This window comes from Pongo abelii, chromosome 6 (assembly GCF_028885655.2).
Source record: "Pongo abelii isolate AG06213 chromosome 6, NHGRI_mPonAbe1-v2.0_pri, whole genome shotgun sequence".
NCBI lineage: Eukaryota > Metazoa > Chordata > Mammalia > Primates > Hominidae > Pongo > Pongo abelii.
The window spans coordinates 37279807-37298536 of record NC_071991.2 but is presented as its reverse complement, the minus strand read 5'-3'; the positions used below and the strand labels follow the sequence as shown (position 1 = coordinate 37298536).

Sequence of the window (18730 nt, the reverse complement as noted above, 5' to 3'; positions counted from 1 at the left end):
GAGCAAACTGAGGCACAAGAGAGGTCTAAGTACCTGCCCATCCTCACAGAGTGATTCAACATCTACAGTCGAGGAGAGGGAAGAGACGGGAAGAAAGGGCCTTGGCTTTGCAGCTACTCTTTGTGGTTTATGAACCACACTGAGTGACCCTGGGGTCTCCGATGGCGAGTCCAAGCTGTACAGAAGCCAGAGAGGTACCATGTGCCGGAGTGACAGGATCAGAATCTGTGACACATGCATCATAATCCCTGTCCCAAAGGCATATGCTTTTTCAAATGATGGGAGACCATGAACAGTATATTCTAGCCAGAGTTCCTGGCTGGGAACCTGCTCCTCTCAGGAACTCTGCAGCTGGGTTCCTTCTTTCCTTGGGCGGGCGTCCTGCAGCTTCTTGTTTAATATCTGGACCCCATACGGGCCTGCTGCCGCGGCAGGGCTGGCCAGGCCAAGCCACCCTTTGGGATCTGCATAGGATTTTATTTACCCCAGGAGGTGGGAGGGAGAAATGAGGGAGAAAATAGCAATAGTGACATCTGGAGCCTGCATCTGATGAATTCCCAGAAATGCAGGGATTTATTTACAAATGTGAGACTTTCCATCCGAGGACCTGAGGATGTTTGAAAAACTCTACAGCTCACCTGTAGGCTAGAAATCCTGTCCCCAAATTGCAGGCCAAAGAAGCGGTCCCACAAATGGCCCACACTGCAGAGCTCCACCAAGGCTGAAGGGCCCTTGACCACTGGGGCATTAGTCCCTCCAGACCACTGCTGGGTGCTGCGGAAGAGTAGGACAGAGACAAGGCAGCTTAAGAGACCTCGGCATCTCCATCCACGCGGAGTGTGGTGGTGAATCTTAGGTGTCAACTAGACTGGGTCGCAGGGTGCCCAGGCATTTGGTTAAATGTGATTTTTGAGTGTGTTCGGGGTTGGGGGTGTTTCCAGGTGACATTAAGATCTGAATCAGCAGACTGAGTGAAGCAGAGGGCCTTCCTAGCCACAGGCCTCCTCCAATCCCTTGGGGTCCTGAATAGAACACATAGGCTGAGAACAAGGGAACTCCTGCCCGACTGCTGAGCTGGGACATTGGTGCTCACCTAAGGGTCTGGGGTCAGGATGGGGGTGGTGAGCAGCAACTCCTGCCTTGCTGTGCCCTCAGAAGGCTTTTAGGGATCTCCTCTTCTGATCTGCATAGGGACCTATGGGTCCCCAACATCAGAGGCAGAGGGGTCAGTTTCTATTTCAGACCCCGAATAACTAAGCAGGCTGACCTGGAACCTGAGGGTCTGCCCTGATTTGGATCAAGTCCCACACACCACAAGGGACAGGGCTGTGACTGGTCCCCTGCAGTTTTCATCCTTCCCTCTCTGCTGTGTGATTTCCCCAGGGCCAGGTATAAGACCAGAAGGTTGCCCCATACAGCTCTTCATATCTCCGGGTGCAGCCGTCTTAGCTCGTTTTCTAGCAACTGCTCTTAGAGGCAGGATGCCATGTCAACCTAGGGCAATTGAGCACAACACCTTTCAACAACTAAGGAGCTCTTGCTGGGAAGCTGGTATTAGGCAAACCGAGGGACACTGGCTGAACATAAATCAAAGAATGTGAGCTGTGGCTGGGACAGTGGTGTCGTCCTGAGCCACACCTTCTCCACAACCTCATCGGTGGCTGGTCTGCCAGTGTGAGCCTTGCACTCCTGAGTGCTCCCTTCCAGCCCAGGCCACGTGTCCAGCTTGTCTGGGAGGGTCGTAAGTCCTTGGGATGAGTTTCCCTTCTGATCTACTGCTGATACTTGTGCCTACACTGAAGGCTCACCTGCCTGAAGCTTGTTCACTCACAGAAAGGATCTTTTTTGTGCCTCACTGTGTGTAAGGTGCTGTGCAGCACGGGCCCAACCAAACATAGCTGCACGCACAGGCCTTGCCAGCCACTGTGAACGAGCACCTGAATCCAGCACACCAGGACCTGGGCTGAGCTGGAGCCTCGAGAAAACCATCTGCTCATGTACCACGTGGCTCTAGGATCCCAAAGCCACACACCCCTGCCAGGCCAGGCCCACCACAGTCTCCTCTTTGCCATCACTTGGCCACCCTCCTAGGAGTGCAGCAGGATTCAATCTCCCTGGGCACAGCCCTGGTTGTTCTAGGGTAATCCCTGCCTCTACCAGCTCATTGCTGAGATTCCAGCATAATTGGAAGCTGGGACTATCGTTCACTGTCATTAGCATTAAAAAATGCAAATCTTCAAATTCCAGAATACTTTAAAAAGGTTATGAGTGTATTATTGGCTTTTAAAAAGATCTGACCAAACTTATGTTAAGTACCTGCCAGAAAGCACCAAGACTTTGGAGGAAAGCTGGACGCCTCAGTTTTGGGTGGTCCTATGCCTGGTTTTTAGATGAGACTAGAGTATTCAGTGACATTTCGCCCAACTGTGACTCTGCTTGCCCTGCCTCTCCCAATGGCTGCAGGTCTGCTGGACTGGCAGGAAGGGGGCTGTGGTTGCAAGCCACAGTTACCTTGAGTGTCGGGAGGGCAGTAGTGGCTCTTCCCCATCAGAGCAGTCCTGCTGTGGTCAGCCCCATGAGCCTGCAGCTTAGGGGCTGGACAAGCTGTGCCATTGTCACTTGCCGCCTTCCTTTGGGCCCTGCCACTCCCAGAGAGAATGACTGATGCGGGATGCTAGAATGACAAGGTCATGCCAAGGTTAATATCTCCATAGACAGGGCTTCACATGTGACGCTCAACAGTGGTGTGGCTTGCTGCCTTCTCAGAGGACAGGCCTGGCTTGGGCAGGGTGTGGTGCTCAGGCCTCTAAAGACTTCTGAGGGAGGAAGCACAGGCAGCCTGGGAGCCGGCTCCTTCATACCCCTTGGAGGACGGTGGGTGCCCCTGGGGAAACGTTGGTGGCCTAATAGCAGCTCCATGCAGTCAGGGTGATTGCCCCTGGTTCTCTGGGAGGCATGACCCTGCCACAGAGGGGAATTCAGCCAAGAGCAACAGGTTGAACAAAGCCTCCAAGTGGGGAGGGTGCAGAGCTCTGGCATGGTGTTTGGGGCATGGGGGACACGCTGTGTTTCCAGCAGCGGATCGAGAGTACCACCCTCAGGAACAGGAGCGGTGGAGCTGCCGCCAGAGAGTTAGAGCCTGGCAAACAGGGCACCATGTGTGCCCTCACAGGTCCCACAGAGCAGAATCCCACGTAAGCAAAGGGGCAGTCACACAGATCCGAAAAGCACTATAGCAATGGGGTGCTGCAGCTGTGCCATTAGAAGCTGCCCTCCAACAGCCCTGTGTCACAGGCCTCTTTGAGACCTGGAACGGAGCTCCCAGCACTGGGGCAGCTTCTCTGAGCCCCCTCCTCACAAGGAGGTGGAGAAGCTCACTGAGCAATCACCCCAAGCCTTGCTGCTCCACAGTGTCCCTCCCATGGTCCTGCTGGTATTTACTGAGTAGACACACAGGGCTTTCCAAATTCTGCTGGGCTTCACTTCCTTCCTGTTTCAGGCCTCTGCTGAGACCCCTTCTCTCTGACCCACCTGGAGAGCCGGGTTGCCGTGGCATGTGTCCTGGGAAACGGACCTCCCTCTAGGGAGGACGGCCCCCAGCCAGCACAACAGGTCTTGCATTGATCTTTTCCTGTGTCTGTCTCACCTTGAGCCTGACCCATCCATGGCCAGACCATAGCCAAGGGAGGATGCCAGAGAAATCTAATTGTTTGCATTTCATGCTAGAAGATTAGCTGCCGTGCATAATGATTGATTTACCTTGCATGGCTCCTGTGCGTCTGGTATCCTTCTCCAGGAATTAGGACCTGATTCAAAAAAATAAAAATCCAATGTATGATGCTTTGGGGTGATACATTTAAACAGGGATATGTTTAAGGATTAGCAGGGACACTACTTCCTTCAGCAAATACTTCCTTCCTGACTCAGCCAGAATGAGTATTTCTGAGAGGATAAGGCTAGAACGAGGACTTTTGTTGATGCTTCAGTCCTGATATTGGCTTGGGCAACCCTCACACCCACTTGAGGCTGCCCTAAGGAAACATGGCAGCTTGAGAAAAATGTTTAATTAATAAAATAAATGGCACTGGCAACTAGAAAATGGATTCACTATCCATCTGACAAAGACCTACTTTACTTAGCTGGTGAAAAGTATTTATATGTCACTCAGAAAAAAAAGGATTTTATAAGGTTCATATAAATGTGGGCAAATAAAATGGACAGATCACAGAAAATAAAATGACTTTTAAACATATGAAATGATGCTCAACGTTACTCATAATAAACATAATGCAAATTGAAAGCAGAAGATGCAATTTCTACTTAGTAGATTGGTGCAAAAGGCTCAGCCCCACGGAGAGTTTCTGAGAGTTTTAATGTACATTTACCATGGGGTGCCTCGGTCTGTGCTCCTCCTCTAAGTGGGCTGTGCGGCTCCGCTTGGGCAGACCCCGGGGCTTCCTGCAGAAGGAAAGAGGTGGTTCACCAAGCGTGTTCCCCAGCAATGAAGGGGCTGCTCAGGAGAACAGGGCCATGAGGACAAGTCGCAGGTACCTTGCTGAGCCTGAAGAGCAGGGACAAGAGCTGAGCCCCTGGAGAAGCCAGGAGGGTACACAGGAGACCCACCCTGAAGGATCCAAGGGTGGGGCTGACATCCAACTGGTGCTGCAACAAACCAACAGCAGCCATTACACCAACTCAATATGAGTCCCGCTTAAAACGCAGTCATTGTGTAATTACAAATACATGTAATGTGAATACATACATTATATTTAATTAAAGTGCTCTCTTCATGAATCATGAATTTTAAGTTACAATTCAATTGATTGATTGATTGAGATGGAGTCTTGCTCTGTCACCCAGCCTGGAGTGCAGTGGCAAGATCTTGGCTCACTGCGACCTCCGCCTCCCAGGTTCAAGTGATTCTCCTGCCTCAGCCTTCCGAGTAGCTGGGATTACAGGCATGCACCACCACGCCTGGCTAATTTTTGTATTTTTAGTAGAAACATGGTTTCACCATGTTGGCCAGGCTGCTCTCAAACTTCTGACCTCAGGTGATCTGCCCGCCTCGGCCCTGCAAAGTGCTGGGATTACAGGCGTGAGCTACTGCGCCCGGCCACAATTCAATTTTAATAATGCTTCATGTTCAATATTGTTCTAAGAAAAAAATAGAACTATGTATAGAACTGATATGGTGGATACAAGCAGAAGGAATCCAGCAAAGGCCCTTCTACCCCAGGAGTGAAAAAAACACAAGAAATCATTTTTTTTTTCTTATACAAATCCTTTTGGATTGAACAAATGGTTGCCGAGCACTCACTCTCTACCAGGCACGTGCTCCATGGATTGAATTATGGCTACAATCCAGCAAGGCATCAAAACCCACAAAGTACCAATGAACAGAGAGAAGTGGTCAGTGGTCTAACATCAGACATGTCGGCTTCAAAGAAGAGGCCGACCGTAGGTTTCCTCACCACAGGCCCTGGTCTATTTCCAGGTGGACAGAGCTGTTCCCTTCCTGCTACTTGATGATATTTCTTTATCCTGTTTTTACAAATTCTGTGCGCTGTTATTTTTTTAATCCCACCAATCCATAATTGTTATTGGACCTCTCTGATACCTGGTGTCATAAAGGAGCCACTATGCCTGGCTGTCCCATGGATGGGTCGCTGACCCCCACCTCAGAAACGGACCTTGTCACCACATTCTCCAGCCGCATCACGACCCAGCGGGGAACCCAGTGCATCGGGTGCATGAATGGCCATGATGTTGTCGTAGTAAACAAGTCAGTTTTCCCTCAGCCCACGTCCTGCTGTGTTGTTTTTTCCTCAGGAAAGGGAGAGTCTCCATTTTAACTGCTGACACTGATTTGGAAGTAATTTACTACATCTCATGAGGAACAATCAGACCAGAGTTGCCAGTGCAAACTGGCATCTTGAGGGAAGATGTGGCCATCAGAATGGTTCTACGTTCTTTTGTCCAGAGGATTTATTTAAAATCTAAATGAATTGCCAACTTAAAAAAAATTCAAGTTCTCAAAGACAACTGGCTGCCAGCCTGTCTGGAAAAGTTCTGCTGCTGGGCCTGGGCACGAGCTCCCACACAGCAGCTGCCCACCGAGACAGCAGAGTCAGGGCTGTGCAGGGCCACCCAGTGCCACACCGGGCAGAGCCCTTCTGCTCCTTCTCTGGTCCCCAGGTAGCCAGGCTTGCTTCCCCTGGTTTAAACTTTTCTCGGAGGACTGTGAGCTTTGTTGATTTCTTAGGCAAAAAGGGGCCACAGTGTAGTCTGGGATCTGGAAACTGCTGTAAGGAAAAGCGATGGCTCTCACCTGCTCTTGCCCTCCAGCAGCGACCAGGGCAGTGAGACACGCGTAGACGCACAGCAGGGAGAAGGACACAGTGAGGCGCGGCGTGTGCAGGTAGGGGCTGGAGGAGGGCCTGCTGTACACTGACAGCCAGACATGAAAATCCTCCAGGTACTCTGTGAACTTGCAATAGAAAAGCTGAAATGGAAAGCAGGAGAAGTGTTCCCTGATACGGGGCATTTCTGTCAACAAAGCAAAATCCTGACTGTTAAGTGATCTTCTGAGCAGAGACCGCAAGCTTTCTGGCTCTTCCATCCCAGCTGCTTAGCTGTGTACCAGGTGGGCCACGGTGAAGGTAGACGGCACTGCACTCCCCACACTCTCTGGCTCTGCTATCCTGGCTGGTTAGCTGGGTACTAGGTGGGCCGTGGGTGCAGGTGAATAGCACCTCACTCTAGGCCTCTCGAAGCTGCTCATCCTTCCGCCTCCTTGGCAGCCCCCTCGCTCCAGCCACGCTCCTATCACGCTGGACTCTGGCCCACCTGGCCTTCCCCTGGCACCTCCTGAGCTTTGGCACATGCTTCTCCAAGCTTCAATTGTCTGGCTCTCAAATGCCTTCACTCCCAGCCTCAGGAGAACTTCTCTCCAGAGCTTCTGATCAGTCTCTCCTTGGTTCTCCTTCATATTCCTAAGAGACTTCCTAAAACCCCTCCACTCTCAGAACTTTCCCTGGCAACACAGTTAATTTCAACTGGGCTTTGAGTGCACTGAGAGTGGGGCTGAGTCACCTCCACCTCTGTCCTCAGTAGCCCACAGTGTCTGGCACACAGTGGGAGATACATTGCTTAGGAATTGCACTAAATTTTAAGTTCCAGTTCAATTTAAATAATGCATGGGGCGCAACATTGTTCTAGAAAAAACAAAAGTATATACAGAACTGCTCTTATGGAATATGAGCTGAGCACAGAAGCAAATGCCAGAAAAATCGTACTAACAGAACGAGAATATATCTTCTTTATGTAAATAGACTAGCCAACAAGCAACGCTTGATTCACAGCACACACAAGTGCTTATACGTGACTAAATTAATAAGCCTATGTTTCTCACAAAAAGCTCTCAAGCACAATAGCTGGAGGATAAGCAACATATGTCTCCCATTTTTAACTACGGTTCCTCAGCTAAACAGTCATTCTCACATGGAAACAGTCATCTAAGGGGAAGCCCCAGTTGAATGGACCTTCAGTTTTAGATGTTGAAGAATTTCCACATGCTGTGGCTGATTGAAAACTTGTTTCAAATCCTTTGTGATCATGTTTCTTACTAGCTTAGCAATATGTCAGGCCTGAAAATGCCAAGGCCTTGAGCCTGGGCCTCTCGTCAAGGCAGGTGGCAATAGGGCAGGTCGGAAAGAAAGCCCAGTGGCCTGGCAAGGTCCAGCGACACTGGGGACTGTCTGAGTTCACTGGGCTTTTACCACTGTTTGAGACCCAGCTTCAAGAAGTACTCATCAGGAACACAGAGTCACACATGAAAGTTCCCACAATGTTGTCCATTACATTCATTGTCCATAAATGAAAGAAAGCTATAAATGCCCAACAGGTCTTCAGCAAATGGTCATGCAGAGTGGGCCACTATATAGCCCTGAAATATGTTTTAAAAATTCATGAAGAGACCTACTCTAAAATGTTGAATAAGAAAGTGCAAAATGCAGCCAGGCGTGTTGGCTCATGCCTGTAATCCCAGAACTTTGGAAGGCCGAGGCGGGAGGATCACAAGATCAAGAGATCAGGACCAACCTGGCCAACATGGTGAAACCCCATCTCTACTAAAAATACAAAAATTAGCCAGGTGTGGTGGCGTGTGCCTGTAGTCCCAGCTACTCGGGAGGCTGAGGCAGGAGAAACACTTGAACCTGGGAGGCAGAGGTTGCAGTGAGTCGAGATCGTGCCACTGCACTCCAGCCTGGCAACAGAGTGAGACTCCATTTCCAAAAAGAGAAAAAAAAAAAAGAGAAAGAAAGAAAGAAAGAAAGAAAGAAAGAAAGAAAGAAAGAAAGAAAGAGCAAGCAAAATGCATGACATTATCATCACAATTGTATGAAATGTGTTTGTATACAGGGAAAGACGGAAAGGACATGCAAAAATCACAACTTCCATGGTTAGTTTGTGAGGTTATCTGTTATTTTGTCACTTTGGCCATCTCCTGCCATCCTGGACCTGACCACATCTGTACCACATCTGTAATTACTCTATTGATAGTTATCTAGGTTGTTTGGGACACACACAGGGCGCTGAAAAGTCTTTAATTATGGGCCTCTAGACATCACAGACCACCAGCAACCATAAATTCCAGAAATGCTATTACAATTACAGAGAAGCATTACTGCAATAATTAATAATTGTGAAGGGTAATTAATCCATGCTTGGATGGCCACTTAATGAATGTATCATTTAATATTTTTATATCTTGGTAATTAACTAAGAAAAGAGGAATACATTTTAGAAGAGTTCAAAGACACAACTGTGGCAAGCGAAGCAGAGACAGGTGCCATGCTCTGCCGGTCAGCCGGGTGCGCCACGAGAGGCCACCCGGAGGGAGCCTACCTTCCAGAAGCCAAGTCCCCCTTGCAGACAGGTGAGCTCCCGCTCCACGCGACCATCATGCCTGCTGGCAGACAGCCAGCACTGGGCAGGGAAGAACCAGCCCTGTCCCGTGCGCAGCTCCTTCACCATCACGTGGCTGATGAACCAGCCTGGGGAAGGCCCACGGCTGTTGTGCCAGAGGCGGATCTTCCTCAGCAGGCCCAGCTGGGCAGGAGCGCTGGAGGCACACACGGCAGTGTCTCAGCCGGGTGGGTGACGGTGTGGTCCTGGCATCCCATCAGCCCCAATGCTCACCCTCAAGGCACTGATGGCCCACAGAGTGTGGATGGGACATGTCAAAGGTGACTGACATGCAGAGTGACATGTGAAGCCCCCTGGAACCCGGCCAGAGGATGGGAAATCCCACCAAGCACAGTGACCCTGCACTCAGGCCTTCAATATCCACCAGCTTTCTCAAACCAAAGTCACACAACTCTTGTTCACGTATTTGTCTCTGGTGTGGATTAGTCTAAAGTTAACCTTTTCTCTCTTAATGAAGACATAATACTCCAAACCTATAAATATCATACATGAAATTTACCAGGAGAAAAAATAATTTAGTTCAGTCCTTTCATATTTTCTAAGACGCCGGGTGCTTGCATCCTATCTTGTTAAATTCACTCTTTCTCCAACCCCACCATCTTTGTGACACCATGTGTCCTCGCTCTTCCAAACCGAGGACAAACCTAGTTAAGGTCAGAAGGTTTAGTGTCATAGAAAACACTGATTATGAACTTTACTAGTATGTAAAATCAGTAAGTCTTCTTCCCCCACCCTCCTTCCTTCCTTGCCTCGCATAAACCTATTGTTTAATCTACTCAGAATAACAAACTGTAAAAATACATCATAAAATTGTTTGTATATAAATCGATGCTCACTATTAGAGACCAATGTTATGTATTCTACTGTTTTGTATTTGTGATAAGGTTACACCAATTCTGATTGGCCTCTCTTTCCCAAATCTAGCAGTGAAATATTTTGGAATACCTCAGGATAAAGGTGTGTCTGGAATTCCTTTCAAACAGGGGCTTCTCTGGACAGGAGAGCTCCTTGGTTTCTGACAGTCCCTTGTCGCCACATAAAACAATGTACACCTCAAAACAAAGAACAGGGGTAGGAACTCAGGCTATTTCACAGCAGACACCATGCAATGCTGGGCAGGGCTTCCTCGCACTTTCTCCCAGCATCCCACCCTTCCTCAAAACCATCCGCACGGTGGAGTGCCACAGCCTGGAGCCAGGGGATGAGGGGGCACGTCCAGTCCCAGGCTTCCCTGGAGAGCCACAGGAGGGCCTCGAAGTGGAGCCTGGTAGAATTGGCCATTTCCTCACCTATTTGATCTAGAAAAGCCAGATCCCAACTAGGATTTGGGAGGGCATTTGTTTTCTCATGAGGGCAGGAGAACACCACGGTGGGCACACCATTTTCCTCCCTGTGGTTTGGCGGGGAGACGCCAGAGGAGCGTGGACAGGGAGTAGGGTACCCATGCACCTGCGGGCACACCCTGGGGAGGCACATGCCAATCTGGCTGGGCTTGTCGTTCCTCACTGGTATCTTCTGTCACACAGAAATGAACAATTCTGATGTAATGTCACTTATCAAATTTTCATTTAAGAAAGATATTTCTGTTTCTGAAATCCTTCCTTATTCCAAAGTGTATATTTTCTTTGACTAGTTTCTAAACTTTGTGTTTTCATCTTTCTGTCTCTAATGTTCTGGAGTTCATTTTTTGTGTGTATGATGTAAAGATTTAATAGTACCTTTTTCTACAAGGACAGCTATTGTTCCAAAATATTTTTTGAAACAGTGCACCCTTTCCTCTAGTCTTCCCTAGAAATCCCTCCTCAGTACCTCTCCTGAGGTCACGACACGATCTCAGGTACTATAGTTTCAAAATAAGCCTGGATATCGAGTTGGGAGGCCCCTGCCCTGTTCTTCTCTTGAGAGTTGGCATGACTGGTCTTGTAATTCTCTTGTATTCTTTTCTACCTGAACTTTAGGATCAGTTTTCCAAGTTCCACAAAACACCTTCCTGGAATTATGAACAGATTTAATTGGATTTAACCTCATTATGCCTTAGGTTTTCATTTGTAAAGTGGGTATATCAATAGAATTTCATTCACACTATTATTATTAATGTTATAGATTAATTTGGGAGAAATGACAAAGGAAAATCGGCTTTCTCATCCATGAACATAGCTCTTTATTTAGATCTCTTATGCATTTCAGGGATAGTTCCTTCATGATGGTCTTGTATGTGGGGTTTGATGAATTCACTTCTAGGCACCCCACCATTTTTTACTGTGACAAAGAGGTTCTTGTTTTCAACTTCATGTTATAAATAGTTATTACTGTTTTGTAGAGATTATTTTGATGATTTTTTCTTAATCACAAATTCAGCAAGTTTCTTTAATGTTATTAGTGCTAATCATTAGAGTGAAGATGCTTCTTCATTTGCGATGTAGACAACCTCATCCTGTGCGAAGAACCATCTCTTTCTCCCTTTCGGAACCTTGTATTCCTGTTTTATTTCTTGCTTTATTGTTTTTACCAGGATTTCTAGTACAATGATAAATAGCAGTGCTGACAGCAGACATCCCTTAGAAATCATCTAAAGCTTCACCACTAAATCTTCCTTTGTTAGGTTAAGAACATTCCTATGTGTATGCATTGCTTGTGAATATATACATGTATGTTTATCTGATAGACAATTTAAATATACAGTTGGTAGATGAAGGGCTTATGGTGAGTAAGGACCGCATAAGCTTTAAAAATATGTTGTGTCCCCATCTATCCTACTACACTGTGGCACCCCATCTCATGCATCCTCCCATCTAACTCTTTCACATCCACACCCCAATCCTATTGATTCCATAAAGTAACCATAGTTCCCTCAGGAAACGGGAGTGTGAGTTCCAAGGGCAGAGGGAGTCTCCCTCTCTGAGGGATTTGTGTCACACGCACTTTGAATTGCACATGGCTCTGCCCGGGCTCAATTTCCGCCCCTGCAGACCTCACCTCCACAGCTCACCACGGCACCCCTGCTCCACTGGGCCCAGTGCTAGCCTATTTCTTCCTCCTCCACTGCATCCTTCTTCCCACCCCGCCTTCATCCTCCACCAGCTTCTCTGGGACTGTCGTCTTCGGCCCCAAACTCAGAAGAGTACAACTCATTCTCAGAGTCTCAAAGATCCACTCAGAGACAGAACATATCTCCCCGGGCTGCTTTCCACCGTGGAGACAGAAGGAGAAGGGATTGGAGCAGCTGCAGAAGGTGAAGGGGTCTGCTCTTCACCCTGACAGATGTGCAGGCCAAGGGAGGGCAGTGGAAAGGGCAGGCAAGCCTTGCCTCAGCAATGAGATGAGGCTGCTGTGATAGGTGACAGATGGGGCAGCCAAATCACCAAATCCTCACTTCTGATGTTGACACTGCTTAGACACCATCAAAGAGTACCCCCAGATGCTCGAGCTACCTTTGAGGTCAACCTGGCCGGAGCTCGGAAGCCGGTGTCAATGACGACCGCATATAGCTGATGGCCGGGCAGGGGAGCTTCTTGCAGAAAGATGTAACCAGCTTTCTTTTTTTCATGATGATCTACTTGTCTACTTTTAGCGACCAAAAATCCATAAAGAATCACAGAACCCATAATAAAAATACTGGGAAGCAAGTTTTCTGGGTGGCTATAAACAAAAGGAGAGATATAAAGAAAATTGCTCATGAAAATAGGCATATAGGAAAAGACTGATTGCCAACCCTAGCCCCTTACACACAAAAGTCCCTGCTGGGCTTCACTGATACATTTTTACACTTGCTGGAAGCTGAGTTAGAAGGGCTTTGAAGGCAGGGAGCTGGCCTGTGATCCAGTGAGCAGCATCCCACAAGCATGGACTCCAGAGCCAAAGAAACCTTGTCATGGACCAGCCTCTGTGCTAGGCGGCTGTGCCATGCTGCCTCTGAGGAACTTTCATTGTGAACTATGGCTAAGAATGCCAATCTTGCTGCTATTGTAAAGATTAAGCAATACAAATATACAAAATTCTTGAAACATGCAGGTGCCATTATGTTCCTCCCTCTCTCCCTCTCCTGCTAGCAGAACAAGGCCAGGAGACGTTGGTGACGTTTTGAAGACCCTGCCTGTGCCTCCCGCCGCCCCTGTGGATGGTGCTGCTTTTTCCCTACCTGTAGCCTCTACCTACCTGTTCCCAGGCACCAACACTGGCTGGGGAGAGATCACTGAAAGCCCACAGATCCGTAGAATGACATTCATATCAAGCGCTGTGCAGGGACTCTAACCTAACTGGAGTCTTACAGATGTCTGATGGGATCTCAGAGGGTGGGCATCAGGGTCTATGTCACACGGGGATGTTGCCCGCCCCATCCCCTGGCAGTCTGCTCTTTGATTTCATCTGAGGATTGGGCTCTGCTCTTGGTTTCTCACCTGCCATCTTTTTTCCCACCAAGATAGAGCCTGTTCAGAGCTCTGCCCCATGAGCTCTACAGGGTGCTCATATCCTTCCACCTGGACAATACTCTGAAACCTTTCGGATTCTGGCCAGATAGCCCCTGTAGAACTTCAGGTGTTGCTTCTCTCTGGATATCTTCCAGGGCTGCTTCCCCCATGGTTTGCCCCAGCCCCAGTGGTATCAATGCCGCAGACACCATGGTTGAGGCTGCTGTCTTCTGAGCCCTGATCACTGAATGACCAGTGACCTGTTCTGCACCCCAACATCTGTTGCATTAGCAGTTCATGTCTTATTTACTAATTATCTGGTCCACCAACTAGTCTATAAAGTAATATGATTGATGAAATAATAAAGTAATGTAGAGTTTCCTATTATATGAATATAAGGAGAAAAAAATTCTCAACACCCCAGAAAATGCAGACTCTGCCCTAGATATTCATTCAGCAAATATTTACTCTAAGCATTGTATTAAATATAGGGTGACACTGATGAATAAGACAGGGAAGGTTCCTGTCCATATCAACTTACATTCACTTTACTCATATCTCAGAGTCTAAATATAACCATTTCATATAAAAGTGGCTATAAAAATAGTGTACATTTTAAATCTATTATCTAAAATGGGATACTCCAGAGAGAGAAAGAGGGAGCTATTAATAAGTAGGCTATGACAATAAACATAAACCAGGACAGGCTCTTTAGGCATTATTGTCATTGTAGATATCAACCCTATCAATAATAATTGACCAAACTCACACTGAACTAAAACTAAATTTAAAAGTATGAAAAGTATGTTGACTTTCTTGTGTTTATAAATCCCTCATCAGTGAATTTAAGTATAGAGAGACAAGATATATACATATATATTCAACTATATAATATTTAAAGATAATTATCTACTAATATGCACATTTCAAAAACGCAATGATAGTAAGTAATGTGGATTTCAAGCACCCCCGGAATTATATGTGGGCATCCTGAGTGAACAGTAAAACAAATAAAGTCTATGAAGTCTTTATGTAGGAAATGGAACTTACCTCTGTAACTTGGAAATGTCACTCACTTCAAAACTGGCCTTCAGCTTTCTCCTTAGGAGAGCGAATGCCGCGAGGCGATGGTAGCTAGGAGGGAAATGCGGATGAGGATACAGAATGTGTGGAGAGAGCAGCTGTTGACAGTGTAATGGCATGTTGGTTAAAGGAATGTGAAAAGGAAGAAAGAGTGCAATAATGATAACTTTATGACTAAGACCCAGTTTAAAAGATTCACCTGAAACGTAAGTTAGAAATGAAGGACTCTTCTGATGTGCCAGAGTTCTTCACATCTGTGTGTTGGGGCACACGGCTCCCATGGAGGCTGTCCTGAGATGCAAGACTCCAGAGCACATGGCGGTCTTCATGACAGCCCTCCACAGCATGGCTGCAGCCTGAGGCTCTCGGGTCCCAGTCACAGCCTAGCTTTGCTGCTAGTCAAGCTCCGGCCAACTCCTCTGCCTAAGTGCCAGTCCCTGGCATTACAAATATCCTACCCTGACAATCACTGTAAACACTGTCTCCTTTTTTAAAAGTAAAGTCTATCTCACCCTCATTATCTTGTGAGCAGGTCCTATGTGTTATTGATTTATTTTATTTTAATTTTTTGTTTGTTTGTTTGTTTGTTTTTGAGATGGAGTCTTGCTCTGCTGCCCAGGCTGGAATGCAGTGGTGTGATTTCAGCTCACTGCAACCTCTACCTCCCAGGTCCAAGTGATTCTTGTGCCTCAGCCTCCCAAGTAACTGGGATTGCAGGTGTGTGCCCATCTAATTTTGTATTTTTAGTAGAGATGGGGTTTCGCTGTATTGGCCAGGCTGGTCTCAAACTCCTAACGTCAAGTGATCCACCTGTCTCGGCCTCCCAAAGTGTTGAGATTACAGGCATGAGCCACCACACCGGGCCTGTTATTCATTTTTGTACCCTTGGCTCATAAAAAAGTGCCTAGCAGAGAGTAGTTATGTAATGGAGAATGAATGATTGCATTAATGCATTTATCAATAATTTAATATTGAAGCAAAATATTGGGCCATTACCAGTAAGTTTGGATGTGCTCCTAGCAATGGCATTAGAAAAATTTAAGAGTGAAACATAAGAAAATCAAAACGGCTATGAATTGCACTGATAAGGTATGATCTGGATATATTTGCCTCCTAACAGGAAATCACAAAATATAATGTCTTATGGCTTATTTATTTTTTAAAAGGAAATGACTATTTCTGTTTCTAAATATGCCTAATAATTGTTTATCTCTATCCTAATGAAAGGTAAGGGCAACAAAAAAGAATGAACTGAGCCTCTTATAGAATTGTTAGTCTGTCAGCTAGATGACAAATAATTTCTAATTTAGTGACATGACTCATATGCCCAGAAATTCCTGAGGAGGCCGTTCATGTTTGCGCAGAAACTTTTCTTGCTTCAGAAAGCACACCTTCACCACCAGGCTGTGGAGGGTTCTCTGAAGATGAGGGACTCTCAGGGCAACATGGGGGCATGGTGAGAGCTGAGGGTCCCACCTGCCTGACTACAAACCGCTTACTCAGAGGATGTCAGCACTTCTATGATAAGAAAACTGATAGGTTCATCTATCACTCATCCACTGACTCATGTCTTCAACAGACACTTACTAAACACCTCCTCCATGACAGTCGCCACAGGAAGGAGGAACACGAGGACAGTCTATAAAGCAGCCCTTGCTCCTTGGGAGCCCATAGAGTGGGAGAACCAAGGCTGACACACGAACTGGCTATGAGAGAACTGACACAGGCTGGAGAGTTGCACAAACCAAGAGTGCTCCAGCTTCTTATGGACAAGGTTCAGGAAAGGCTCTAGGGGTTGGGCCAAATGCAGTCATTTACTAAAAATCTCAGATTCTTTCTCAATTGTGTCTATACCTGCAGTTCACTTTTTCAGGAGAAGTCCCTGGTTGTGGAGAGAAACGTTCAGATTTCCACTCTCTCTTGTCCCAAAACAGGCATCGGATCCACTGGAAATGTACTGTATAGTTCACTGCCTTAGCTAAATATCTGTTTGGAGGTTTTCTATCATAGTCAGCATCCAATAAGGATAAATAGCCTACACGGGCATCTAAAAAGAGAAAACATAAATAAAAAGTACAACCTGAGGTTTGCAGAAAGGCATTCTCCATTTCAAACGCAGACAGAGTAGGCAGATACGTGGGGACAAGGACTACAGATGAGCAAGAACTGAAAGACAGCATCAAATTCTAGCCATTTCCTGTCCCTGAAGCATTTAAATTTGGATTAAATCCACCCAGTCAAAGCTCCTGGATGCAGATATGAATTGAGGAATGGTAGAGAATTGGGAAGAAAAACAGTGTTTCTAGCATCCCTTATGTTCCAAGTGCCCCCTGACACCCTGAACAGGCCACACCCCCTGACCCTGTGGGGATGGAAGAGGGTTGAGTCAGTTTCTTTAGCTGCCATTCAAGCCCACTTCCTGCTCCTCGCCAGTTTGTCAGCCAGCCTGCGAAATTTCAGTATACCCGGGGTCTGAACCCATTCTGGTAAGGATGGCACAATGACCCATGGAGTTTTAGCCTATCATTTTTTTTTATGTTTAGCCTACTTTTTGTATTTAGAAGCAGAAGTATTTAACATTCTATTTATTTAAAAATTGCCCAAGACTTTTTAATAAGTGGTGTTGGGACAACTAGACATTAGCCCTTTGTAAAAATATGGGCACCTCATGCTATAAAAAATAATAATAAACATTAGCAAATCAGATATCTAAATATAAAAGAAAAAACAAAAACAAACTGCACGAGTACTAAGGAACACATGAATGACTTCTTTTATAATCTGGACGTAAGAGATAAATTTCGAACGGTGGCTCAAAATCTATGAGTCTTACAAGAAATGGTGGATAAATTACTATTTTAAAAATAGCCCTAACATATAAAGAGCTCTTAAACATCAAGAAAAAACAAACTCAATACAAAAGTGGGCATATATGAACAATTCACAGAAAAAAAGTGGATAATGGCTTTAAATATATGAAAAAATACCCAACTTAATTCATATAAAATGCATATTAAAATGAACATTTCTCAATTATATGACTGGCAAAACTCAATAGCTTGAAAATACATCCTTTCGGCAAAGAAGTGGAAAAACAGGCAGCTTCAGACACTGCTGGAGGTAAACGTGACAATACTTACCAAAACCACATAGGCATTTACCATTTGACCCAGGAACGGCCTATCTAGGAATTAAACTTGAAGATACACTCCTCCCCCTACATGTAATACAGTATATGCACAAGTCTTCCATGTGAATACATAGGAGACTGGCTGAATAAACTACGGTCCATCTATACAATGGAGAAGCACATAGAAGTTAAAAAAAAAAAGATATTGATGAATAAATACATATGGAGTGATTTCTAAATATGTAATTTAAGTAAGAAAAGCACAAGGCAAATGGGTGTTAAGAAATAAGAGGAAATAATGTGGGTATGCATGGGCTTATTTTCCCAAAAAGAAACATAAGATAAACAATTCCCATAAAATTATAATCATTGAGGCTGGGCGCAGTGGCTGACGCCTGTAATCCCAGCACTTTGGGAGGCCGAGGTGGACCACCTGAGGTCGGGAGTTCGAGACCAGCCTGACCAACATGGAGAAACCCCGTCTCTACTAAAAATACAAAATTAACCGGGTGTGGTGGCGCATGCCTGTAATCCCAGCTACTCGGGAGGCTGAGGCAGGAGAATCACTTAAACCCAGGAGGTGGAGGTTGCGGTGAGCCAAGATTGTGCCATTGGACTCCAGCCTGGGCAACAAGAGTGAAATTCTAGTCTCAAAAAAAAAAAAAAAAAAAATTATAATCATTGTTCTTCACAGAACTAGACAAAACAATCCTAAAATTCAAATGGAATCACATAGCCAAAGCAATACTAAGCAAAAAGAACAAATCTGGAGGCATCACATTACCAGACTTCAAACTATACTACGAGGCTATAGTTACCAACACAGCATGCTACCGGCATAGAAATAGGCATGTAGACCAATGGAACAGAATGCAGAACCCAAAAATAAGGCCAAATACCTAAAGCCAATTGATTTTTGACAAAGCAAACAAAAACATAAAGTGAGGAAAGGACACCCTATTCAACAAATGGTGCTGGGATAATTGGCTAGCCACATGTAGAAGAATAAAACTGGATCCTCATCTCTCATTTTGTGTAAAAAATCAACTTGAGCTGGATCAAAGACTTAAATCTAAGACTTGAAGCTGTAAAAATTCTAAAAGATAACATCGGAAAAACT

The 18730-nt window shown here is 46.0% G+C and overlaps 1 protein-coding gene across 1 annotated transcript in view; it reads right to left on the bottom strand.

Annotated features, from left to right (window-relative positions):
- The window catches only part of PKD1L1 (polycystin 1 like 1, transient receptor potential channel interacting), a 184156-nt gene that overhangs the window by 55912 nt on the left and 109514 nt on the right, over positions 1–18730 (bottom strand). Inside the window, exons 31-41 of the mRNA XM_063725988.1 lie at positions 16335–16527; positions 14448–14531; positions 12420–12627; positions 9934–10040; positions 8908–9124; positions 6329–6502; positions 4552–4662; positions 4386–4458; positions 3760–3806; positions 2512–2674; positions 639–774 (exon numbers count right to left, since the gene is read on the bottom strand). Coding sequence (XP_063582058.1) covers positions 639–774; positions 2512–2674; positions 3760–3806; positions 4386–4458; positions 4552–4662; positions 6329–6502; positions 8908–9124; positions 9934–10040; positions 12420–12627; positions 14448–14531; positions 16335–16527 — 1513 coding nt within the window. The remainder of the gene's footprint in view (positions 1–638; positions 775–2511; positions 2675–3759; positions 3807–4385; positions 4459–4551; positions 4663–6328; positions 6503–8907; positions 9125–9933; positions 10041–12419; positions 12628–14447; positions 14532–16334; positions 16528–18730) is intronic.